Raw genomic sequence first — 26,998 nt, forward strand, 5'->3', positions numbered from 1 at the left:
AAGGCTGTTTGTTTCAGCCCTGTGCTCGATTGCAACAATGTGAGTGTCTTGTCTGCACCAGTGGATTATTAACAGAGGTTATTGGTTTCCATGACTAAATGATTGCTCTGAACATAATCTCATTTATGGGAGCACAAAAAAACACCCAGGACTCCGGGTCAGGGAGAAGGTATAAATAGCCATCAGCATCGAGGTTCTAATCCATTTGAGAAGTGGAAGCAACTCCAGGGCACAGTTCCCAGGCTGGCTGGCTTCTCAGCTCCAACATACGGATTGAACTGGGACGCTGACTAGGACCCTCTGGCTCATAACTTTGAAGAGACCCCGTGAAGGAGGCAGTGAGGGACGTTTTTCTCGGTCCTGTGCCATCCTTCCCCAGCATGTGCACCGGAGGGTGTGCCAAGTGCCTGGGGGGCACCCTCATTCCCCTCACTGTGTTTGGCATCCTGGCTAACATCCTTTTGTTTTTCCCTGGAGGAAAAGTGATAGACAACAATGAACACCTTTCTGAAGAGGTCTGGTTTTTCGGAGGAATATTAGGAAGCGGGTTCTTGGTGAGTATTAAAATCCCCCTGAAGGAGATTTTCACCCCATTCTTCCAAAATTGGGCATTTAGTAACCAGGAAGATACTTAGTTGCTAACAAAAGCCTAAGCATTGCTTGATGAAAAGTCAGTGCCTTAATTGTTCCTTCTCCATTAGGGCCTGACAAGGACCTGTCTGCTGCATTACTAGGTCATTTAAACTTGGTCTGGTGGTTCTCATGGGCCAATTAAGCTCCAGGAACCAAACTGAAGGTCAGAGAATTTCTTAATTCAAACAAGAGAGAGTGCTATGGGGAGGGGGAGTAGGGGGTGTAAATACACTTTATAGCAAATTGATTGACTGAACCACCAAGAGAAATAGGTGTCAGAGGATTCTTCTTCCACTCATGCATGAAGGCTTTCTTATTCCTGTTTCCAGTAGAGACTGGGAGCTTCTGCTTTAGAGATAGATCCTTATCATGACAATCCAGGATATCTGTTTTGGGTTTTTTTTGTTTTGTTTTGTTTTTTCTTTTCCTAACCCACCATCTAAATCATGGTTCTCAACCTTCCTAATGCCATGACCCTTTAATACAGTTCCTCATGTTGTGGTGACCCCCAACCATAAAATTATTTTCGTTGCTACTTCATAACTGTAAGTTTGATACTGTTATGAATCGTAATGTAAATATCTGATATGCAGGATGCATTTTCATTGTTACAAATTGAACATAATTAAAGCATAGTGATTAATCACAAAAACAATATGTAATTATATATGTGTTTTCCGATGGTCTTAGGCGACCCCTGTGAAAGGGTCGTTCGATCCCCAAAGGGGTCGCGACCCACAGGTTGAGAACCGCTGATCTAAATGGAGACTGGGAGTGTCAGATCTTGAAATCTTGGTCCATTGAAACTGCAGTTAAGCCAAATGGCATCAAAATACTCAATAACACTGGTCCACCCCACCAGCGATGCTCTGTCATTCCCACCATAACCTTCAGCCACCAAGTCTCACATTAATGGCTGTGGCTCCTCACACAGCCAGGCAGGTGTGGGTCTTGCTTTTGATACTGAATTTTTGGACTGGAACCCGGATTCTTTGTCTGCCGAAATTGAAGAATGAATCCAAGGACAGAAAGTGGTATAGCAAAGGTGGAGATTTATTGAAGGAAAAGTACAGACTCCCATGTGGGGAGAGGGAAGAGTCCCACAGAATGGACTCCCAAGTAGGGAGGGGGAAAGGGTCCCACTGAGTTCCTTTCCCTATGGCTTATAAAGGCTGCAGATCTTGGTGCCTGATATCCCCTCTGATTGGTCAATATTCCCCTTCCAGTTGTTACTATAGTAACTCCTGGGCTCAAAGGTTAAACCTCACAGGAGACGTGTGAGATTCTCCCCCTCCATCCTCATTGTTCCCCTATTCCCTCTGGGTGTTCTTCTTTTCCATCTGAATGAAGGGCTTCCTTCTCTTTATTTTATAAAGAGACCTTTCTTGCTACTTCCAGTTCCCTTATCTTATGTAAATGCAACTATTGCTGCTCCCTTGTTTTATGGAGATGTAACTGCACCTGGCTTCCTGGTGTTATAGAAATGTACCTTCTCCCTGTGTTTTTTCCATGGACCCCAATTCTAAAAAATCCCTAAGCCTGCCTATATTTCCCTAAAATTCCTGCTTCACTTTCACATCCCAGACCCATTCTAAGGTGCTTCTCTTGCTGACAGATGATCTTCCCTGTGCTGGTGTTCCTGGGCTTAAAGAACAATGACTGCTGTGGGTGCTGTGGCAACGAGAGGTGTGGGAAGAGATTTGCGGTGAGTTACCAGGGGGGCAGACACCATAATTATTCCCAGGTACACTGTCCCCTCCTGCTGGACATCTCAAGGGTGGAGAGGAGTAACCAGCCCCAAGCATGACTCTGGGGACAGCTGGTGCAGGGATAAAGATGTAATTCTTCCTGTGGATGGAAAGTAACTATAATGATAAATTTAAAATGCCACCTCCGATTTCACAAACAAGCAGAGATGTCAGAGCTGGAGGGCTGCAGTGGAGCCATATAAAGAACCAGGCTGGGAAGGCAGAGATGGGGAGTGGCCCTCTCCCCCAGCCATGAGAGGCCCTGAGACCCTAGACAAGTCATTTCCTTCTCTGGTCCACCTGTAAAAAAGGGATTAGACAAGATAACAAATGGTAACCTCCTCTCCCCTTTAGCCCCCTAAATTCCCCATGCACACCATTGCCAGTTCACTACCTCAGTGCCCAGCTCGTCCCACTTCTCCCTGCATTTTGACACAGGACTTCTTCCTTCATGTAGCCATCCATATTTTCACAGACCGGTAGAGAGATTAGGCATCCCTGTTCCTCTCAGGGTGGGAAGAATTCTGGGATGTAAGGTCAGTCCCATTTCTACAGCTGGCCAAGTCACTGTCCTGCTCTCGGCCTCCCTTTGCTTACCTGTAATATGAGGAAGTTGGACTAGATCAGAATTTCCCAATTTAGGACAGGCTTTGCTGGTATTCAGATGTGCTATATTTTTCAATAGCATGGAAGGTTATTCCCTTTTCAATTCTCCTTCAGTCCTTTGAGTCTATCATGAAAAAGAAAATCTTATTTTGATGGAAAGAAGTTCTTACTATTCCTAACCCCTCATGATCTCCCTTTCTAACAAAAGAACAAGCCCCCAGCTCCAGGATTGCCAACAACATTAACAAAGAATGATATTGTGTTCTGTTGGCTAAAGATCTCAGTTTTTCATTCAGATGATGATATGAATGAATGAAAGAGAGGGTTGACTTAAAGAAAAGTATTAGGAGATCAATACATTGATGTGGCAAAGATGAAGATAGAACTGGAATGAAGGCGGGATGAGGAGTAAGGCCATCTCCTGCTCCCATCTCCTGAGGTTCAGTTGTCCACCTAAGAGACTTGAGAGCCCAATGATGAACTATACACACTTACCTTATCTTGTTCAAGGGAAAGCTATCAGTTATGAAATAAAATCATGTCATTCTTTCTCACCACATTTGCTCATTTATTGAATCAAACAATACTTATTGAGCACATATGAAGGACTGAGGCTGGGGCACAGCACATAGCACACAGATTTTCATTCAAAGAAAATGTTCTCACCTTCTTAACACCATCACAAGTCCCAAGTAAGCATCAATTATTAAAATTACCTTTAAATAATCAATTATAGGAGACTTGACTTGGGGGTGGTTGAGCATGCAGTAAAATACTCAGATGCAGTATTATAGAATTCCCTAGAGGCCCTGATGCACGAAATTCCATGCAAAGGGCCTTGGCCTTGGCCCCCCAGCCGCCCGCCCACTGGGGCCAAGGGCCTCTGCTGCCCTGCCATAAGTTTCCACCCGCTGCGGCTTTGTCCGGAAGAAAGGACGTTCAAAAGGACGTCCAGTCTAATTAGCATTTTACACTTTATATATAGATAAACCCTGAAACCTATATAATTTGATTAACCAATGTCACCCCAATCTTATCTAATAAAAGAGAAACATGCAAATTGATTGTACCTCCACTACACTCACAAGCCATGCCCACCTGCCAATCAGAGCGACTATATGCAAATTAACCCAACAAAGATGGCGGCCGGCAGCCATGGAGTTGGAGCAAGCAGGAGGCTTGGTTACCCCGGCAATGGAGGAAGCAAAGCTTCCCACCTGCCCTGGCCGGCTGTCGGCTCCGCTCAAAGCAACAGAGTTTCAATTATAGAAGACAAATAAATCCCAGATACCTGCTTCCAGCCAGCCTCCACTGGGAGCTTGGGTGGCTGGGGAGCTTTGCCAGCCTGAAAACAGCCATCAGCTCCTAACCCAGGCTGGCCAGGCACCCCAGTGGGACCCCCACCCTGAAGGTGCTGTGGCCAGCCTGCAAACAGCCATCAGCCCCTCACCCAAGCTGGCCAGGCACCCCAGCGGGGACCCCCACTCTGAAGGGGCTGTGGCCAGCCTGCAAACAGCCATCAGCCACTCACCTGGGCTGGCCAGGCACCTCAGTAGGACCCCCCTCCCTGAAGGGGGTGTGGCCAGCCTGAAAATGGCCCTCAGCCCCTCACCCAGGCTGGCCAGGCACCCCAACGGGACCCCCACCCTGATCCAGGACACCCTTCAGGGCAAACCAGCTGGCCCCAACCCATGCATCAGGCCTCTATCCTATATAATAAAAGGGCAATATGCAAATTTACCCTAACAGCAGAATGACTTGGAATGACTGGTCACTATGACACACACTGACCACCAGGGGGCAGATGCTCAATGTAAGAGCTGCCCCCTAGTGATCAGTGAGCTCCCACAGGGGGAGCTCTGCTCAGCCACAAGCCAGGCTGACGGCTGCCAGCACAGAGGTTGTGGCGGGACCCTCTCCCGCCTCCTCAGCAGTGCTAAGGATGTCCGACTGCAGCTTAGGCCTGCTCCCCGCTGGTAAGTGGACATCCCCTGAGGGCTCCTGGGCTGCCAGAAGGATGTCTGACTGCCAGCTTAGGCCCAATCCCCCAGGGAGCGGGCCTAAGCGCGCAGGTGGACATCGCCCGAGGGGTCCCAGACTGTGAGAGGGCACAGGCAGGGCTAAGGGACCCCCCCCCCGAGTGCACAAATTTTTGTGCACCAGACCTCTAGTCAGTTCAATAAAAAATTAAAAAAATAAAATCATCATTTACAAAAAATTGTAATATGACAACAAATTATTTGTTATAATTATCCTAGGGGCCCGTTGCACAAAATTTGTGCATGTGTAGGGTCCCTAGGCCTGGCCGGCGATCAGGGCCAATCTGAGGGGCAACCGGTGGGGTGATTGGGCCCCCTCGCCTTGGCTGGCCTGGGGCCTGCAGGCTAGGGGCAGCTCCTGCATTGAGCATCTGCCCCCTAGTGGTCAGTGCATGTCATAGCAACTAGTTGTGCCACCGTTCAGTTGATTTGTATATTAGGCTTTTATTATATAAGATTATATTTTACATATATTATGGCATTTTAAGTAATTAAGGTAGGATTAAATATATAACTCATTTTCTGCTTGAAATGTAATCCTGTTCTACTTGGGAGATGTTGAAGGAATACATGGAAGATGAGAATATGAAAGAAGAGAGAGAGAGAGAGAGAGAGAGAGAGAGAGAAGCTATTAAGGAAATTGGTGGCAAAAAAAAAAACAAAACAAACAAACAAAAAAACCTCACTGCTTAGAGTCCACCAGCTCATTCTCTGGTGTTGACTATAGGTGAAGATTAGCCCAGTAAAATATGGTTTATTTATTTATGTATTTATTTATTTTGGGTTTATATGCAACTACAGCGAAAAGTGAAATAACATTCAAGTATTGTACAAAACTTGTTTTTAATTAGATTTAAGTGCAGTCCAAGAGGAATGCTGAGAAATCAATACTTTTACAAGTCCAGTTGAGTCAATATGATCTGAAACATTTGCTCTGCCCAATTCTAGTTGTCCATCTGAGCTCCCTAAACTCCCTCGTCCCCATACCGGGTTGGGATCTGCCCTTGGTGTGAGTTGAGGATGACACCTTCAAATGACTGTCCAGCTGTCCACAAGGCCAATGCCCATCAAAGGAACAGCCAAGCCAGTCTGTAAACCAAGGCAACCACAGGTGCCCTGGACCAGAGACCACTACCCTCCAGGTGGCCAGAAGAAGCATTTCTTGTTTTTGTTTTGTTTGTTTGTAATCGGCTGCCAACTTTTTAAAAATAGAGTTCACTAAAGTATGTAGACACCTTACTTCTTTTTCAAAATGTATGGTACTATAGGCCCTGCATGTTGGCACAGTGGCCTACACTGGGTAAGGCTGAGCCCTTCTTTAGCAGCCCCACCCCACCCCTAGGAGCCATTGCATCATGCCTTGCTCTGGAGCCAGGTTCCCTTTCGTTCTGAGAATCTGGACAAAGCAGCAACCATTCTATAAAGACAGGTATCCACAAACACGTGTAAGGCAAAGAAAAAGAAGCTGTAGCATAATTTGATTACTGCTCTAATGCTGAAAGATTTTATTTTGGCCAAGGCTCACAGCATCCCCTCCAGGTGTTTAAGGAATGCTGGGCTCCTGTGGAACATTGTTTTATGAATCCTACTGGGTAAAACAGCCCGTGGGGCATAAATAGACTGACCCAGGGCTAAGGCCTAAATCCTGTCGCTGTCTCCACAGCCTTGCTCTCTATCCTTTCCTGGCCCCTCTCTCTCCTACTTTGCTATGTCTTTCTGTAGTATTCCCCAGAATTCAGCTGCATCATTCTTTCCTTTCCTTGGGGAGTACAACCAGGACTAAGAGTTGGCAGTAGATGCAGGATGTGGAGACTGCGGAACTGGAAAAAATCATGAGATCACCTAAGTGATAGTTTCCAGGTGAAACTAGAAAATGGAGGTAAGCTCTCCTCTGAGGCTCAGCCAATGGAAGCCCAGCTCCAGGGGTCACCCTCTCAAATAAACTGGACTAATGAGAGCTGAGGACAGAGAGGAGGGTGACTTTCAAGGTGGGCATTAAAAACTGACCTGAGTGTTTTCAGGTCACAACCTCTTCCTTCCATACCGGAGGCTCTCCTGCCCTCTAATCCTTTAAATAAATTTATCTCTCAGGATCCAGTGAGATAGCTAATTAATTCAATTAACTCATTCATGTCAAGTATGTGCTTTAATAAGAGTCTCTTGAAGCTCTAGGCCTTGAAAAGAGCATATTTAATAATGGGAATGAAGACAATTGATGAAGGAGATATATATTAGGAGCAAGCACACATTCAGCATCCTTCTTATGTAGATAAAGGCCCACCCCCCAGCCATGGGCAGGGTCCAATGGCTGAGAGGCCTGTGTTCGGAGAGGAAGACTTGGTTTTAGGTCCTTGCTATTCATCACTTTGAATATTTCTTGCTACTCCCTTCTGACTTGTAAAGTTTCTGTTGAGAAATCATCTGACAGTCATATGGGTGCTCTCTTGTGGGTAACTAACTGCTTTTCTCTTGCTGCTTTTAAGATTCCATCTTTGTCTTTAACCTATGGCATTTTAATTATGATGTGTCTTGGTGTGGGCCTCTTTGGGTCCCTCTTGTTTGATACTCTCTGTGCTTCCTGGACTTGTAAGTCTGTATCTTTCATCCAGTAGGGGAAATTACTATCATTATTTCTTCAAATGGGTTTTCAATATCTTGCTCTCTCTCTTCTCCTTCTGGCATGCCCATGATGTGAATGTTGGTTCACTTAAAGTTGTCCCAGAGGTTCCTTACACTAGCTCCATATTTTTGGATCATTTTTCTCTTTTGCTCTTCTGATTGGGTGCTTTCTGCTTCCTCATATTTCAAATTGCTGATTGGATTCTCAGCATCCTCTACTCTACTGTTTCTTCCCTTGTAAAATATTCTTCATTTCAGTTAGTATATCCTTCATTTCTAATTCGTTTTTTTTTCATGACTGATTTTATCACTAATTTCCTTGAAATTCTCACTAAGTACCTTGAGCATCCTTATAACCATTGTTTTGAACTCTGTATTTAGTAGTTTGCTTGTTTCCATTTAATTTAGTTCTTTTTCTAGAGATTGCCTCTGTTCTTTCATTCTGTTCTTTTCCTTTGTCTCTGCATTTTGACTTATCCTGTTTGTTTCTATGTATTAAGTAGAGCTGCTATGTCTCCTGGAATTGGTAGCATGACCTTATGTGTAGGGCCCAGTGGCTCAGCCTCCCTAGTCACCTGAGCTGGGCATTCTTGGTGTGTCCTTGTGCACTGTCTTATTGTAGTTGAGCCTTGATTGCTGTTGGCATCACTGGGAAAGATATACCCCCGTGCCAGTTGGCTGTGAGGACCAGCTGTGACTACAGTGGAAGAGCTACTGTGCAGGAGACACCCCTATGGAGCAGGACTGGCTTCACTGTGGCTTTGGTGCTCACTGAGTCTGTCCCTTGACTGTGTTGCTCATGGATGTGTTGAATTGTAATCTGGCATGGTCTGAAGCTGTCCATCAGACACACTGGCTCTGGGGCCCCCCTGGAAGGGAAAAGTCAGCCACTGCCTGGGCCCTGTCTGGGGTCACCCTTCAGGAGCTTCAGAGCAATCTGCAGATGGCTGCTACTTGTGTTAGACTTGGAAATTCCCAGGAGAGGCCAAACTGTGAAGCAAGGCAGGCTGCTGCTAATGTCGGGCCTGGGGCCTCTTATTGAGAGTTATGGGGCACACTGACGCAAGCTGCTACTTGTTTGAGAGATTTTATAAAGGTCTGAAGCCTGAGCCAGGACAGGCCATTCATATGGAAAAGTAGCTGCAAACAGCTTAGATAGGGCTGCAAATTGGGCAGGGCAGGGTCTCAGTGAATCACCAGGGTGGAGCAAACAGTATGAGCCAGGTTGATGTGGACTCAAATATGGTGCCTGCCAGTCAGCTCTACTATGGAGAGGTCTCAGAACAGGAACAATGACCCCTGGGAGTACCCCTGTCTGGGAGAAAGCTGCCCCCAAGTTCTTGCTTTGATGTCAGACAATTCAGTTCCTCCCCATATGTTTCTGTATCCCCTCCAAGCCACTGCCCCAGCACTGGAGCTCAGAGGGAGTGGGGCTATGTAAGTTCATGCACTGGCCCTTTAAGAGGAACTGCCTGGGTTTCCAGCAGCCTCCTTGTCACTCAGCCATAATCCCTGCTGGTTTTTGCAGCCTGAAGTTACCGGGACTTCTCTTCCCAGCTTTGGAACCCTGGGTTGAGGGTTTGGTGTGGGGCTGGGACTCATTGCTTCTCATGGGAGGCCTCCACCCCTAGACATCCCTCCTAATTAAAAAAATACCACACATGGGTATTCAACCAGCCCGTTTCACCCCTCTGCCCCTCCTACCATTCTCAATGTGCTTTCTTCTTTACTTCTGTAGTTGTAGGATTTCTATTCAGCCAGATTTCAGGTAATTTGGATGGTTGTTCTGTGTTTTAGCTGTAATTTTGATGTGCTTGTACCAGAAGGCTGCAAGTACCAGCATTTACCTACAGCACCATCTTGGTTCTCTCCTTCAACTTGATCTTCATAATTTTTATTTTAACATAAAAAAATTTTGTATATTGAAAAATTAGTTATTCCATACTGGCTTTAAGACTGGCTCTATCTCTGAGTAGTGAATTTGGCAATTTTTAAAGACTTCTAAACTTAGAATTACTTACAGCAAAATAACATAAAGTGTACCTTGCTTCATGTGTTTCCTCTGGAATCATTATGAAAAATCAGTTTGGGGTGGTTGTTTTATTCATTTTAAGGTAAGAAATTTAAACTGGGATATAAAACCAGAACATGCCACCTGTAGTTTAAAGAAGTTATAATTCAATGCTGTATTTTCTTCAGATACTTTTATAAAGAAATAAATCACTACTGATTCAATTGAGAGTCACTGTTCCTCTCCTCCATTACACTACATTCCCTCCTGAGAGTAATCATAATCATTGTTGATGTAAGAACATCCATACCTGAACAGAAATTAAGACTTCTTTTAAGCCAGGAAGCAAGATCTCAAGTGCTCCAAATAATGATCATTTTGCAGGTTCTTTTATGCATTTGGAATTAAGAAGGGAAGATAAGGAAGATTGCATGAAGGTAGAAGAAAGCAAGGCAGAGAAATCTCCATGATTAGGTTTCAGCTAGTTAACAAGATTAGATGCTCCCTTGAGGATGGTTCCACCTCCAAGGGTCTGAAAAGAGGTATTTCCAAGGTGTGTTAACCTAGATGCACATTAAGATGGATGGGGCTTGGTTAAGGGGAAGATAAACCTTTTATAGGCCAGGGGTGCAGGACTACCCACTATCACCTGCCTAGTTAGCAATTTATGATGAAATCACCCTGTGAGGTTACTTTCAGTTAGCTTTGTTACAGTGCCCCCTTTCATCCATGTCATAAAACCAGTGCAGATCACATCCATGCATTTATTTAACTTTTACTACAAAAAAAATCTACTTTCAAATGTTCTAACCTATGTTGCTCAATACGGAGGCCACTATCCACATGTGGCTATTGGGCATAGGAAATGTGGCTAATCTAAATTGAGATGTACCATAAGTATGAAATATACTACAGATTTCAAAGAATTAGTGCAAAAAGGAGAATGTAAAATATACTATTTGTAATTTTTCTATTCATTATATATTGAAATTATAAAAGTTTAGATATGTTGAGTTAAAGAAAATATTGTAATAACTATGTATGGTGTCAGATGAGTACAAGATTTATTGGGGTAATCACTTAGTAAGCTATATAAAGGTCTAATCACTATGTTGTATACCTGAAACTATTATAATATTGTACATCAACTGTAAATAAAAATTATTTTTAAGGGAAAAAAACTCTTATGCTGCCCTAACCTGTTTGGTTCAGTGGGTAGAGTGTTAGCCTGCAGACTCAAGGGCCCCAGGTTCAATTCCGGTCAAGGGCATGTACCTTGGTTGCGGGCACATCCCCAGTAGGGAGTGTGCAGGAGGCAGCTGATTGATGTTTCTCTCTCATCGATGTTTCTAACTCTTTATCCCTCTCCTTTCCTCTCTGTAAAAAATCAATAAAATATATTTTTAAAAAAACACTCCTATGCTTGGCACTGCCCCTTCATGTCACCAAAGTAATAGAAGTGATCATTTTCCACCTCTGTTTCCAAAATTATTGATGTTTCCATGCTACTCTCTTATTGCTGTTAGAATGGACATTATATTTCTGGGCCTAATATTTTCCATCTGTAAGAGGCAGTTTGTCTGAATGAGCTCCACGACTTTTTTTATGCCTTTCATACTGTATAATTTTTTGACTATACATTTAAATAAAGAAAGCTGCTATTGCAATAAACTTTTTACAAAGTAATCTTTGTCATATAAAACAGGTAAATAAACTAGAATTATTGGGTTTGTTTAACCCAAAGAAAACTTTCAGAGGGCAGAAGGAGGGGAGTGATGTAAAATATAAAATATGCTTATTTAACATATAAAATGTCCAAATATTTTAAAGGCTGCTACCAAATGGAAGAGAGATTGGATTCAATCTTTCTAACCTCAAGGAATGTAACTGTAACCAATGATAATTTTTAGACTTCTCCTCTCTCTCTCATAAGCAGAACCTGCATGGTGCATAAGACTACAGAGTGACTTAGTCTCTGTGAAATTATTAAACCAGAAAACTTTTAAGATAATTTTAAATTGTAATATTCTTTGATTCTATAATAGACTGGTCTTCCATATTAGCCCTGTAAAGGAAATTCTATACTTAAGATTGAAAAACTTAGTTCAAGAGTATCCTATATAATAAAATCCTAGGTGGCGTCACGCCTTCTCGCGACGCCCTTGCACGACGCCCTCATGCGACATCATCACAAGATGGCCACCACAAGATAGCCACCCTCATGTCATCACAAGATGGCCACTACAAGATGGCTGCTACAAGATGGCCGGGAGGGGAGGGCAGTTGGGGGCAATCAGGCTGGCAGGCAGAAGTGGTTAGGGACAATCAGGCAGGCGAGCGGTTAGGAGCCAGCAGTCCTGATTGTGAGAGGGACAGTCAGACATCCCCCAAGGGGTCCAAGATTGGAGAGGGTTCAGGCCAGGCTGAGGGACACCCCTCCAGCGCATGAATTTTGTGCACCATGCCTCTAGTCCTATATAATAATCCTATATAATAAAAGGCTAATATGAAAATAGACCAAACGACAGAACAAAAGAACAATCAGTTGCTATGACATGTGCTGACCACCAGGGGGTGCACACAGAACATGGCGGGCATCAGAAGCAGGCAGCAGAGCGCGGAACGTGGCAGGCGTTGGCCATGGCGGGATGGTGGAGCAGGTGAGCGGAGGCACCAGACCAAGGCAGGACACTGGTCGCTGTCATCAGGGCAAGCCTCTGGTGGTTACTGAAAATTCTTTGCTCCTGTGCACCGCGGTCCCGCCCGGTGCTCACACCTGCTGCTGGCCCTGTTCTCACCTGCTGCCAGTGCTCAGCGCCGGCCCTGATCACCCCTCAGGGCTTCTCCACCTCCCCCTGCTCCTGAGGGGCAATCTGGGCTGGCAGCTGCCTCTCGTACCCACTCCCAGTCACACCTGCTGCCGGCACCATCCCCACTCACACCTGCAGCCTGCGCCGGAGCTGCCACTCACACCCACTACTGGTGCCCAGCGCCAGTCCTGATCGCTCAGCACCGTCAGTGGGTGTGAGCAGTGGCTTCCGGCCCCGATCGCCCCTGAGGGCTTCTCCACCTCCCCCTGCTCCTGAGGGATGATTGGGGCAGCAGTGGAATGACTGGTCACTATGACACGCACTGACCACCAGGGGGCAGATGCTCTATGCAGGAGCTGCCCCCAGCCTGCAGGCCCCAGGCCAGCCAAGGCAGGTGACAGTGGGGGCCTCCCCGATCTCCCTGCTAGTCTCCGCACATATTGGCCCTGATCGTTGGCCAGGCCTAGGGACCATATCCATGCATGAATTTCATAATTATCACTTCAATCATTGGTGAATAGCTGAAAAATATATGGGCATGAGGCAAAGAAGGGTACATGAGACACCTAAATCATTCTAGTAGACCTGAGAGACCCCATCTCCTGGAAAGACTGGCTTTTACCTGTAATGTTCCTGTAGCTACCATGCTCAACAACAGGCTGGTTAGGTGTGTTGAGGGCAACCTCTGGACCAACTTAAGAACCTGACTGTCTCCTTATCTTTCAGATGTTCACCTCCACAATATTTGCTGTGATCGGATTCTTGGGGGCTGGATACTCATTTGTCATCTCAGCTATCTCCATCAACAAGGGTTCTAAATGTCTCATGGACAATAGCACATGGGGCTACCCCTTCCATGACGGGTAAAGTACACTTTTCAAGGGGCACAGTCAGATAAATGGCCAAAGGGGAGATGCTGCACATGCATGTCCTGTCATCTTAATTTGCAAGTCTCAGGCATGCTGCTCTGTGAGGCATAGCTGGAGTGTGTACTGGAGTGAAGCTGCCAAGATCTCAGCTCTAACTGCTGCTTTGACAGAGACCAGGAGAAATAATGAAAGGGGGCACCTCAGCTGGCCTGAGGTAAGGAGATTTGTGGTGTCTCTGCTGACATTCAAAGTTTATTAGCAGACACATGAGACAACTAATAATATTAATAAACAGGGCCTCCATTAAAAATATAACAATGGAAAACAAGAACAATTATTCACTAACAGGCTCAAAGGCTTTCACTAATATCCCAAATGGTCTATAACTAAACAGATTTTTAAGGTGCAAATTTACAGCTAATGACATTGGAAACATTGTAGATTCTTCATGAGAGTTAATGTCAACAGAAATCTTTAAAATAGCAAATAGCATTTCATATTGTCATTGTTCTTTGTAAAAAGCTTCCTTTTTGTGATAGCCAGTTTTGCTCAGTAGTTAGAGCGTTGGTCTGCAGACTGAATGGTCTCAGGTTTGATTCCGGTCAAGGGCATGTACATATATCAGTGCAAGCTCAATCCTGGGGCACATGTGGGAGGCAACCAATTGATGTGTCTCTCTCACATTGATGTTTCTCTCTCTCTGTCTCTACCCCTCCCTTCCACTCTCTCTAAAAATCAATGGAAAAAATATCTTCTGGTGAGGATTGACAACAAGAAAAAAAATACTTTTCTTCTTGCCCTGGCAAGAAGTTAGAGCATTGAAGTGTCTTGGGTTCAATTCCAAGTCAGGTCACATACCTGGGTTGCAGGTTCCATCCCACACCCCGATTGGGATTTATGGAGGAGATAGCCAATTGATGTGTCTCTCTCACACCAATGTTTCTCTCTCTCTACCCCTCCTTCCTTCCTTCCATTCTCTCTAAAAAATCAATGGGGAAAAAATATCCTCAAGTGAGGATTAACAAAAAACCCACAACTTTCTTTTTCTTGTTTTTTAACAAATTTATAATTTAATATCCATAACAACCCCAAAGGGTAATTTACTTCCTGCCAAGACAGGCTTAAGAAATTTGACTAGCTCTAACTAAGTCAGACTGCCATCTGGGGGCAAAGCTCAAATTCACATTTTCTGACTTCCAAGCTTAGTCTCCTTATATTACACACTAGAGGCCTGGTGCATGGATTTGTGCACTGGTGGGGTCCCTCAGCCTGGCCTGTGCCCTCTTGCAATCTGGGACCCCTTGGGGGAAGTGAAGCAGCAGTTCCCAGCTTACCCCTACTTCCTAACTGTGCAAAATTCCATTGTTAGAAATGTTGCTATGTGTTCTTTATAGGTTATACTAGTATTTGTTTTTAAACAAACCTCTTGAAATATTATAAAACAATGCATGTTCACTAATACAAAAGTTGAGAGTTCAGGCCAGAACTCTTAGCTACTTGAATTTTATTTTCCTTCCCCAACGATTTGCTAGATGCTTGCACTGTTCTCTGCTCTCTATGGCATTCCCAGGCCCCGTAGTGAAGCGGCAGGTGGCCAGGAAGGAGCCCAAGTCTGGGCCGGGTGCCACACCACACCCGCTCATCCCAGCCCCGCTGCACCTGCCACCACTGCTGCTTGGTAGCGCTGCTGCAGAGGAGGAAGAGGCTTGCGCCGCTGCAGCTGCACTTGCCAGCTGTGAGCCCAGCGTCTGGTGCCCATCTGTCAGCTGAGCGGTGGTCCCACTGTGGGAGCACACTGACCACCAGGGGGCAGCTCCTGTGTTGAGCGACTGCCCCCTGGTGGTCAGTGTGCATCATAGTGACCGGTCAACCAGTCATTTGGTTGTTCAATTGCTTAGGCTTTAATATATATAGATTCTCTGCCTCTACACTGCAATGTCCAATACGGTAGCCAGTAGCCACATGTAGCTATTTAAATTTAAATTCATGTAAATGAAATAGAGTTAAAAACTCCTCAGTCACATTAGTCATCTTTCAAGCACTCAGTGGCCACACATGGCTAGTAGTGACTGTACTGAATATCATAGACACAAGGCAGCTCCACAGTCACAGCCAGCCTACCAGACAGTGCTCATGGACTCGAACCTCCACGAGGGTTGGGACCATTTCTGCTCTGTTCACTGCTGCAGCCCCTCCACCCAGCACAGTGACTGATGCACCCAGAGGGTCAGGAAAGATGGTTGTTAGGTCCTCCTGCACATGGAGGATGGGTTCATTACTAGAAAACCTATAGGGCACCGGTTTATTAACTCAAACCTCTTTATTAATTTACAGTGAAAAGTTAAGAACCCGCCCTAACCGGTTTGGCTCAGTGGATAGAGTGACGGCCTGCGGACTGAAGGGTCCCAGGTTCGATTCCAGTCAAGGGCATGTACCTTGGTTGCGGGCACATCCCCAGTAGGGGGTGTGCAGGAGGCAGCTGATTGATGTTTCTCTCCCATCAATGTTTCTAACTCTCTATTCCTCTCCCTTCCTCTCTGTAAAATATCAATAAAATATATTTTTTAAAAAAAGAAAAGTTAAGAACCCAGAGCAGGCTTCAGGGAGGGGAGGTGGCGGTACTGGTTCTGTTATGACCTGAGGTCCAGTGTGTTCACAAGTTTCACATAAAATATCCCCACCCTTCTCTATAGCTGAACAGGAATACACGGCCTCTAATATCCTCATACCACAGGCAGGGATTCCCAAATTTACTGTGAAACGCCCTCTCATCTCACAGAGGACTACTGGGGCTCCCCTGCCATGAGAGGGCTTGTATTTTTGTTTAACTATAGAGTAAGTACAGGTGACAGCATCAGAGCAGCACAGAATATGGTTTTCTATTTATCTGTTACGTGAATGATACTATCCTGGATGAACTTAAGACCAGTTAGAGTAAATCTATGTACAAAACAAAGGGGAAGAAAGGAAACACAACAGATGCCAAGTCACACTCCCAGGCAGTGGTCTCACATGTCTGACATTAAGGGCTAAACACCTCCCACCCTGCTTGTGGTGCCATGGGATGGGTGGCCCCGCTAAGGAGTGACAGCTTGTCTGGGGGCCAGCAAAGGAAATGCCAACTTGGGGAAAGGACAGGAAACCAGTTTTCAAAGTACTCAGTGTTTGTCCTTTTGGCGAAGCCAGTTTTCATTCACATCACACTATGATATATTGTATGTTATTCTGTGATAGACAATGTCATATATGTTATTTTATCTACTCCTCACAACAACTAATAGGTCCATCAATAGGTCTCAGATGAGAGAGATCCTATATAATAAAAGAGTAATGTGCAAATTGACCCTAATGGAGGAACGACCAGTCACTATGACATGCACTGACCACCAGGAGCTACCCCTGGTGGTCAGTGCGCTCCCACAGAGGAAGCTCCACTCAGCCACAAGCAGGGCTGATGGCTACAAATGCAGCAGCGGTGGCGGGAGCCTCTCCCACCTCCTCGTCAGCACTAAGGATGTCTGACTGAGGACTACCGGGCTGCCAGAGGGATGTCTGACTGCCAGCTTAGGCCCAATCCCCCAGGGAGCGGGCCTAAGCTGGCAGGTGGACATCCCCCGAGGGGTCCCGGACTGCAAGAGGGCACAGGCTGGGCAGAGGGACCTCCCTGAGTGCATGAATTTTCATGCACCAGGCCTCTAGTTTAATAATAAAAACAAAGTGGGATCAATTTTGCAGCAAGCAAGAACATTTCAGAATTCTCTACCACCTCTGCCCACTGTATGGCTTTGATTAGGCTCTAAAGGGAGAAAGGTTTACATACCTAATCATATACACAGTGGCTGCAAACTAGCAAATAATCAAAAGTTGCTCTATAAGGTTGTGTTACAGAACCATACCTACTATACTTTCCAGGTGACTTATAGGTAAGAGTGGTTGTGACTGTTCATGGTTTTCTCTCATGGCTGACTTTAGAATTTAATCCCACATACAATGAAAGTCCACTCTCTGCAAGGAGTGAAATATGGCCCAACTGTAAGGCTTTTAATAGGGTGGACCCAGGCAGAGTGCGTCACTGCATCCCCTACCGTCTGCATCCTTCCCTCAGTGGTGCACTCTCCCTCATCCTGTGGCCCACCTTCTGAGACAGAAACTCACATTCTTTGTTGGCCTATCTCCCACTACCAGCTCCAAACCTTTCCTGGGACTGCAGAGGCCTGTCTTGAGTTTCCTGCAACAATAAGTGAACCTTTGGTGCTTAGTGTTTTTCAGTTAACAAAGTACTTTCACCTACAGTGTCTCATTCGATCCTCCCCAAAAGCTTGTGGGATTATGAACTCTCCTTCAGAGGATATAGCTGAGGCCCAGAGAGTTGACAAGTGACTTACCTGAAAGAATCCTATTTCTTCATGACTGAAGTTTGAATCTAAGTTTCTGACTCTAAGTCACAGTGCTTTATCTTGAGTACAATTCACACTGATTGGCACTATTGCTTTTTGTATAAAATCCACCTAGCAGAGTTCAGGGGCCTCCTGTCTCCAGTCTTTTTTACTGGGCCATAGACTCTTCTTATCCATAAGATCCCAGTGTGTAAGCATCACAGCAGCTGTCATCATAGCTGCAATCCTAACACATACACATCTGCTTAGGGAGTGAGAAAGAGTAATCACTGTATGAGCCCAAACAAAAGCATTCAAGACAGTTGCCAGCCACTCTTTCCTTATCACCAAATGGCAGTGGCAGCAGCTGCTTGTCCCTCCTCTTCCTTTCCTTCCTCCTCCTGTTAAGGACTAAGGGCCAAGTATTTTACACACATTATCTCAATTAAACTTCCTAATAAATATGAGAAGAATTCTTATCCCTGAAGTATAAAATTGAAGTTCAAAAGGTTAATTTGCTGAGGGCTCCCAGCTAGTATTTAGTAGAAAGAGAATTAATAAACAAACAAACAAAATAAAAACACTTGGCAATACCCTACTTTGTGTTGATGCTTGTCCCAGCATGCAGCAAAGGGGGACAGACATGGTCCCTGCTCTGATGAGCACATGGTTACTTAGGATGACAACACAGACCACACCTTTACAATACAAAAAGGAGTGATATTGAGGAGTGCAAGAAAGCTTACTCAAGGAAGTGACTTAGGCTGCTTTCAGAAGATGAGAAGTTTGCCTTGCAGGAGGGAGGGGAAACAAGTTTCAGGCAGAGAGAAGAACAGCCCTGAGGCAACTGGGAAAGGCCTGATATGCTCGGAGAATGGCCAGAAGCTCAGGGCAAATATGGGGGAGAGGGAGAGAAGGGCACCATACAAGTGGTTGACTGAGAGGCAGGCTGGACCTGCAGGACATTAGGAGGCAGCAGAGACAGGACATGCCCACTTGGGAGCTTCAGGACGATCATGATGGCAGCGGCATGGAGGATGACAGGAGGGCTCAGTAACTGAAGGTTAGAGTAACCACCCACATAAGACCATAAGCATCTGCCAGACAGTGGGATTGGGGCTCAAAGAAGGAGGCAACTTTCAGAGACTGAGATGGAATCATCAGGATTAGGTGTGAGGGGGAAGGGACCAAGCTGGTCCAGCTTGGGGCACAAAATCTTCAGTGATGTAGAATTTCCCACTGTTTTCCTCAGAAATGTTTGTTGGTGATCATGTTAAAGGAGCAAAGACAGTTAACTTTTTCTGCCATGAGAACCATACTAAAGAAGCATCCCAAAGAAGGAAAAGAAAACTGGGACACTTTGATATATGCCCTCTTGGCCTCCTTTGAAGTAAGATCTCCTCCCATCCAAAGTCTTCCTTTCTGAGATAATTGGCCACCTCTACCTTGACCCTGAGCTGCTTGCACAGGGCATGGGGACAGCTGTGGGAGGGAAAATCAGAGGAAAGGCTAAGGACATTCAGCAGTGGGGGAAGGAAAAGGAACATAGGCAAGCACAGCACTCCTTGCCCAGACTGAAACCCTCCCACCAAGACACAGAACTGAATTCAATTAAATGATCTGCCTGGACTTTCAGTTAAGACTGTCTGCATTTGCACTTCAAAGATTACTTATTAGCAAGGAAGCCCATAAACTGCTTGTGAACACATTCCCTAGAGCTGAGAGCTACATCACATCAGTAGGGTGATATGGGATAGCATGGCCTGTTCCCAGTTCTCAGGAAGCAAGAAACACACTGATGTTAAGAACTGGCTTTGCTCTTGGCTTGACCAGACATAGGGTCCAGTCATACCTCAGCACATACCAATGATGTGATCTTGGGTGATAAATTCATGTCTCAGCTCTTTCTCTGTGAAAATGGATAATAGGAAGCTCTACTTCACAGGTTCAGGCAAGAATAAAATAACAGAATGTACATAAAGCACTTGGCACAACTACTGCCACATAGTGCTTGCTATACTTTCAGCCTTATTATTCACTAGAGGCCCGGTGCACAAAATTCGTGCATTGGGGGGTGTCCCTAAGCTCAGCCTGCACCCTCTCCAATCTGGGACCCCTCAGAGGATGTCCCAAGGATTGGGCCTAAACCAGCAGTCGGACATCCCTCTCACAATATGGGACTGCTGGCTCCTAACCACTCGCCTGCCTGCCTGCCTGATTGCCCCTAACCACTCTGCATTCCAGCCTGATAGACCCCTAACCACTCCCCTGACAGCCTGATTGACCCCTAACTGCTCCCCTGCCAGCGTGATCGTCCCCAACTGCCCTCCCCTGCTAGCCCGATTGCCCCCAACTGCCTTCTCCTGTGGGGCTGAGGGGACAGGGGGACTCCAGCTAGATGAGGCGGGACTGAAGGGACTGGGGGACTGAGGTTGGATGAGGCTGGATGCTGCGGGGACTGGATGAGACGGGGCTGAGGGGACTGGAGGACTGAGGCTGGATGAGGCAGGGCTGAGGGGACTGGGGGACTGCAACTGGATGAGGCAGGGCTGAGGGGACTGGAGGACTCTGGCTGGATGAGGCGTGTGGTGCCTGCCGCCCCCCGGAGGGGCTGAGGGGACTGAGCGCCACCATCTTGTGGCTGTGGGCACCGCCATCTTGTGAGGGCATGACGGTCAATTAGCACATTCCCTCTTTATTGGCTGTGGGTGCCACCATCTTTGTGAGGGCGTGACAGTCAATTAGCATATTCCCTCTTTATTAGATAGGATTTTTATGAATATAACTCACTGCTACAAGGGGAATTTATTATTATGCATTAGAACTTTCTAAAATGTATGCTTTTATAATTTGTGACTTAATTTGAATCTTTGAAAGCAGTCAAATGAAGATTCAAAGATAATAATCTCTTTATCATGGTATAAATAAACCCTGATTGGCACACTATTATGGAGGTATTTATGTATTTTATCAATCATATTTTAAATAGCCCAAGGAGATATACTTTCTTAAACAGAGGGATTTGTGTAATGGTTAAGAGCATTGGCTTTGAAGTCAGACAGACCTCAGATCAAATCCAGGCACTTACATTTCTAGCCTCAACTTTTTAATCTGTGGGTGGGTGTATGTCCATTCATTCAGTGACTATTTCCTAAAGGTGACTCTATGGCAGGTCTTGTTCAAGGAGAGCAGCATGTCCTGTTAGGGCTGGGAAGGCGATGTAAAGCAGCTGGCCCAGGGCCCGGAACACAGGCAGGGTGCAGTAGGTGCAAGCTGCTGTCACTTATGGGAACTCCCTGTCCTGGAACTGGGACAGACACAGGGGACATGGTCTCTGTCCTTGTGAGTGTACAATCTGAATAGAAGACAGACAAATCGCCAGACTACGACACAGAATGCTGGGAAGCACAGAAGGGGACCAAAGCCAGGCCGAGTGGCCAGCAAAGCAGCGTGGCTCCCCTGCCCTTCCTTCAGCTGCAAGAAGTGAGTTGCATGAACTCCGTGACGCTCCATTCCGATGTTGATGGATTACTGCTGCTCCATGTGAATGCCCTTCCCAAGAGCAGGATGCTGTAAAACTCCAGCTCAGTAAACTGGGTGTACACTGCCTCAGCTCCCCTTGCTTCACAGAGTGTGGAAACATGATTAGCGCCCAGGTGCAAGGAATATGAGGTTGGAGAGTTGGGCACAGCAATCATTGCCGGCATCTCTGAGAGTCTCAGAACCTGGGAGTTTGGGGGATGGGAGAAGGGCCTGGACCGGCACCTGTGATGGTTTGTGAGTGGGACTGAGAGAACTGCTCCAGGCACCAAACTCAATCCTTGTTTCCATGTTCCCCGGTGAGCTGATCTCACCACCGGGAGGTGCTAAAGGCACAGTTACCTATAGCAAAACTTTTAAAAAAGGACTTTTCCACTCTATAAAGTGAGTTCATGAGAGCTGGGTATGGGACCATCGCTTCACAAGCAGGGCGTGAGTGTGCCCACTGCACACACCTTCAGAAGAGGGAAGAACTCAGAATTGCCAATCACTTTATCTCAGGGTCTTCTCTTTACCAAATGTGCCTGGAAAATATTGTCTCCCTGTAACTTCCTATCATCATCAAGTTTAAAAACTATAAAGAGGGATAGGACTACATGGAAAAATGCAGAACAGAAAGACGAGTGTTTAAAAAATAATAAGTACTGAAAAGAGGTCTTACACAACAATACATATGGTGTATTATCTCAGTGACTTCTCACAACTGAGAGGTTGGTTTTAGCCTCTTTTATAGAGGAAGAAACTGGTACTGCTGCTGGGAAAGGGATAAGTAACTTGTGTGAGGAATGCACGCTAGTAAGAGGAATGCTCGTATTCAAACCCAAGTCCATTGAAATCCAAAATACCAGACTCTTTCCTTTAGACCAGACAGCTCAGATTAAGTGAAATAATAACACTAGCATTTATTGAGATGTAACATATGCCAGACACTGTCCGAAGCACTCTACTAGTATTAAGTCTAGTATTAAGTCATTTAATCACAATAATTCTGTGATTTCATAGATAATGTTGTTCCCATTTTACAGATAAGTCACACAGCTAGTGAGCAGCTAGAACATGTGCTCTTATGGACAGGTCCATCGATGCTATGAACAATGTTTTATTTTTAAAGCAAGAGCAAATGCCCTTTCCTTTATTCTTTCAACTGTTAAATGCCAAAGTATCTTCCATCATTGCAAACAATTTTCAAGTTTTTACACAGAATGTATTAAATAAGTGTGTACTGATTACTAAAAGATTCATCATGTCAAAAAGGTCTAAAAACAATAAGGTGGGTGTTGACTTAGTAGCCACATGCAGGTGGAGTTCCCCATTGAGGCCTTGGGAGGATAGAGGAGGCATAAAGGAAGAGGGGGAGACCAATCTGTGGCTCTGAGAATGTGAGAGGAAGGATAATGACCCAAAGGACTGACTGTTTTCCTGTGGTTGGCGTTGAAGACAGCGTGCTTCACTCTCCTCCTTCATGGCTCTACGCGCGTTGTCACGCAGTGAACTCCTAATACACAGAGTTTGTAAATGTATTGCAGTTCTCCTATTTCAAAGTTTTTATAAGATACATATTAAGGCAGCGGATTACTTAGTGCTTCTAGTTAATTAAATCTTTTTGCAAGTGGAATTCCCACATGTTGACAAAAATATACTTGAGTCAAATTTACAATTTGCTTAGAATTAGGCCTTTAAAAAAGGCAAGCTCTCCCCTTTAACGATGTGACACGATTATACTTTACATGACTTCAGATGGCCACTAGATGTGGCAGAATTGTGTCAAATGTCCAAGTGGTCCCAAATCACAGTAGGTGGAACCAAGCCCAGGTGGTGAGATTCTTTTCCTGGAGTGTCTTCATTTTCCTGGCTCCCCGGTAGATACTGAGTTTACCCATCCTCTCAGTCAGCTCACAAAGTCACTCTGTCACTGAGCTCTATGACCTATGGGAACTCACTTAACCTCTCTGTGCCTCAATGTCTTTATTTGTGAAATAAAATAAAAGAAGCATAAGGCTTCTATAAGAAATAAAATAGTTATGGGTAGCTCAGTTGTTGATCATTGACCTATAAATCAGGAGGTCACGGTTCGTTTCCCAGTCAGGGTACATGCCTGTGTTGCGGGCTCAATCCCCAGTGTGGGCTGTGTAGGAGGCAACCAATCAATGATTCTCTCTCATCATTGATGTTTCCTTCTCTCTCTCCTTTTCCCTTCATCTCTGAAATCAATAAAAAACATATTTTTAAAATTTTTTAAAAAGAAATAAAATAGTTAATAGTTTAAAATGTTTGGAACAGGATCTTACACATAGTATATAGTCTATAGACATGTTAGGTATTGTTGTAAAAGTATTGATATTATTGGCTATTTTTCTTATGGCACTTATGTTTTTGGATGAAAGTATTTCAAAAGAAAAATTATTATTGTGACTTTCTAGTCTAGGTATTGCCTACATTTTACAGCTGTTTCCTTTCTTTAACATGCCCCTGACAGGGATTACCTCAATGACAAAGCCTTATGGAGCAAGTGCAGGGAGCCCGAAAACGTGGTGTCCTGGAATCTGACCCTCTTCTCCATCCTGCTCATCATAGCAGTGTTCCAGATGCTTCTCTGCACCATCCAGGTGGTTAACGGCCTCCTGGGGACCCTGTGTGGAGACTGCCGGTGTTGTGGCTGCTGCAGGGTAAGTTGAGGTCTTTGTCCTTACTCCTCAGGATGGGAAGCCAAGGCTGGCCTCCAGCGCTAGTGGAATGACAGGGTGGAGAGGGTCACAGTTACAGAAAGCATAGCCAGGCTGGACAGTCTGGCAGCCCCCTCTGTCAACCCAGGGAACAGTGACATTGTGTTGCTGGAACCCAGAAACTCTGTCCTCTGTGCATGTTAACATTTCCAGGCTCAAGTTGACCCAAATTTTTAGCTTCACACTCAGTCCTGGAGGCAAAGGACTGGGTATGCATTGAGAAATATGCAGTGATGTCATGTGAAAGTCCCCGGGAAGTGGTCATGTGTCACTGTAGCGCATCACAGCCTGGCCTGAAACATTCTCCCCATTTCCTAACTAGAGCTACAGAGTGGGCTAAAGTTGCCAAGTAGTATGCAGAACATGCTTCAAGATATTTTATTTTCTCTGTAAAAGAACAGAACATACCAATTAAAAATAAACAACTATATTTTGATGAGATATCTGATATAAAAGAGAGAAATATTCCTTAAGTGGGGGGAAAGAAAAAGTACAAAAAGTTTAGCCTCAAAATTGATTATAAGTTATCAGCAAGGATATAAAAATAAAAATAAACCTATGGGAAGTAAGATAGTGCATTTATTTCAACTAATGACCAAACCAGATCAGACAAAGCTATTTAAATACTCAGATTTGTGTAAGGGGTCGGGGGGAGGTGGGAAGGGAATAAACAACATGGTCCTCTAATTGGAAATTGTGTAAATAAAGTAAATACACGTCTATCTATTTAACATAATATTGTAAAAATAATTCCCTAATTTTAAATTATTCAAATAATTTTCTTTAAATATTTAGCAAGCATTATATGCCTGTTAGTCAAAAGTTGTGTGTGTGTGTGTGTGTGTGTGTGTGTGTGTGTGTGACACATACAGCTATATAGAGAGGTATTCCATTGGGAAGGCTGCATCCTGCCCTTGTCTTCTGTTCCCCCAGTTCCCCCAGTTCTCCACCCAGGGAATGTTACCTAATTTCTCATATATCCTCCCAGAGTTTCTTTTTTATTGTTTTTATTTCCCTTACTTTGAAAGGATTTTATCAAAACTTATCACTAATGTTTATGAAATAGTGTTATTTAAAAAGAGCAAAATACAAAATAGATGTATACAGGATATAAAAGTATGTAAATAAGAAAAAACCAATACCTTAAATAAAAAAGACCTAAAGGAAATCCAACTAAACTGCTAAATAATAGTTGTTTGTGGGAAAGAAGGCTTTCATTTTTGTTCTTCTTCCTACTTTATATTATTTAATATATAACCATTATATATTTTAAAATATAAAAAAGTAAACAAAAAGTTCCAGAAATCTACTGTAAAATGCATATATTATAAGTAAATTTTACTGGCTATTGATTTTTTTCTATAAATTTTCAGTTCTATTGTGTTGTATTTAATTTTTTTGTCAATAAACACAATTGGAGAGAAAACTACCAGTTATTCATCAAAAATATTTTTATGATAGCAGTGAGAATATTGAGCACTTGAATCTTGTGATTCCTCCTAAATGAATTCTTGCTTTCTGAATCAGCTATTTTATTTCAAACACCAATATTATTTATTTTCCTGCTTTCACACTTTATAGTTAGGTAGAAAATTTTTATTGCAAGACTTATTGAAAATACAACTGCTCTTTGAATACAAGATAGTAGTTTACTAAATCTGAGGATTATCTATAAATATAACCACATACCCATAAATGTCAGTACATTGACTCTTTTCAGTGAGTGTCATTTACTCAAATATCATATTTTTGAAATTTTAATGAATAAATCATTGATAGGCAAAAGACAGTAGATGGTGAATGAACCCTGTTGAAATTCCCTCCCACCCTTCCTCCTTTCCTTCTTCCCTTATTTCCTTCCTTCCTTCTTCATCTTTTTATTTGGAAAACTTCAAATCTATATAAATTTCAGAAGAATACTGCAATATACACCTGATCTTTTTCACCTGGATATACAAGTTGTTCAATTTTGGCTCACTCTCTCTTTTTTAACCATTGGAAAGTATTTTGTAGACATTGTGGAACTTCACTACTAAATATTTCAGTGCATGTTAAACTCAGTCTGGTGAGGATTCCTCTCTTGTTGCCAGTTTGCCTCTCAGTGAGCAGGTCAGCATTCCTCCCCCAGTAGGTCACTGAGGAAAGACAGAAAGACGTGGGCTCTTAGCAGTTATTTAATAGCTGAATTACCCGCACAAGCTGCCTAACTTCTCAGAGCCATAGTTACCTCAACCACCTTTACTGAACTTCTACAGAAAGTGAGCAGAGCAGATTCATTCATCCAGGCAGAAAATATTTGAGAGGTTCCTGAGTCTGGCACAATCCTTGAAAGAGGCAAGAGATAAAAATGTGCTTTAAAATCCAAGCCATGGCCTGGGATGAGTGACAGCTTGGCAGTCTTGGCCAAGTCAGTTGCCCTCACCTGTTTCTTTGTAAAACGTGATTGTTAAACTAACTTCCCAAAGTTGTTGACTGAGCGTCTAATATGGGGTGATTAATATACATTCATTTGAACAGTTAGAAGGCTCGGTACATTGTACTGATTGTTATTTACTAACAGTATGAAAATCAGTGAGGCAGCATAGCTTCCAGAAAAGGAACACAATCTCCGAGTTCAGCCTCCCTGGGTTCAAATCCTGGCTCCTCTACTTAGCTGTGGCTTTAGAGGCATCACTTGAACTCTCTGTGCTTCTTATGGAAATTGTTTTTAATAATAACTGATGCAAAATAAAATGAAGCTTCAACTCTTATAACCTAAACACAGTCAAGAGATTAAATAAAGCTCTGAAACAAAGTCAGAATAGAATATAAAATATCCAATAAGTAACCAATGAGGGGCAGGAGTAATCAGAGAAGAGGTGACAGAGAATGGAGGGAAAGGGGAGAAGTAAGCCAAAAAAATGATGTCATACTTAATTAACTTTTTCTACCTTCTAGGGAGATGGACCAGTTTAAACCTCTGTGATGACTTTCTGTAACTCGATGGCATGTGAGAAGACATTCAACGTAATCTCTCTTTGGGGT

The 26,998-nt window shown here is 44.2% G+C and overlaps 1 protein-coding gene across 1 annotated transcript; it reads left to right on the plus strand.

The window, feature by feature from the left end:
• The first annotated feature begins 380 nt into the window (after window positions 1-380).
• On the plus strand, window positions 381-26,998 carry LOC102424916 (transmembrane 4 L6 family member 4). The gene is made up of 5 exons (XM_006088661.3): window positions 381-554; window positions 2,249-2,338; window positions 13,193-13,329; window positions 23,728-23,917; window positions 26,912-26,998. The coding sequence occupies exons 1-5, from the start codon at window positions 381-383 to the stop codon at window positions 26,927-26,929; spliced, it is 609 nt and encodes a 202-aa protein (XP_006088723.1). The 3' UTR covers window positions 26,930-26,998.

Source organism: Myotis lucifugus, unplaced genomic scaffold (genome assembly GCF_000147115.1).
Source record: "Myotis lucifugus unplaced genomic scaffold, Myoluc2.0 scaffold_50, whole genome shotgun sequence".
In the NCBI taxonomy this organism is placed as follows: domain Eukaryota; kingdom Metazoa; phylum Chordata; class Mammalia; order Chiroptera; family Vespertilionidae; genus Myotis; species Myotis lucifugus.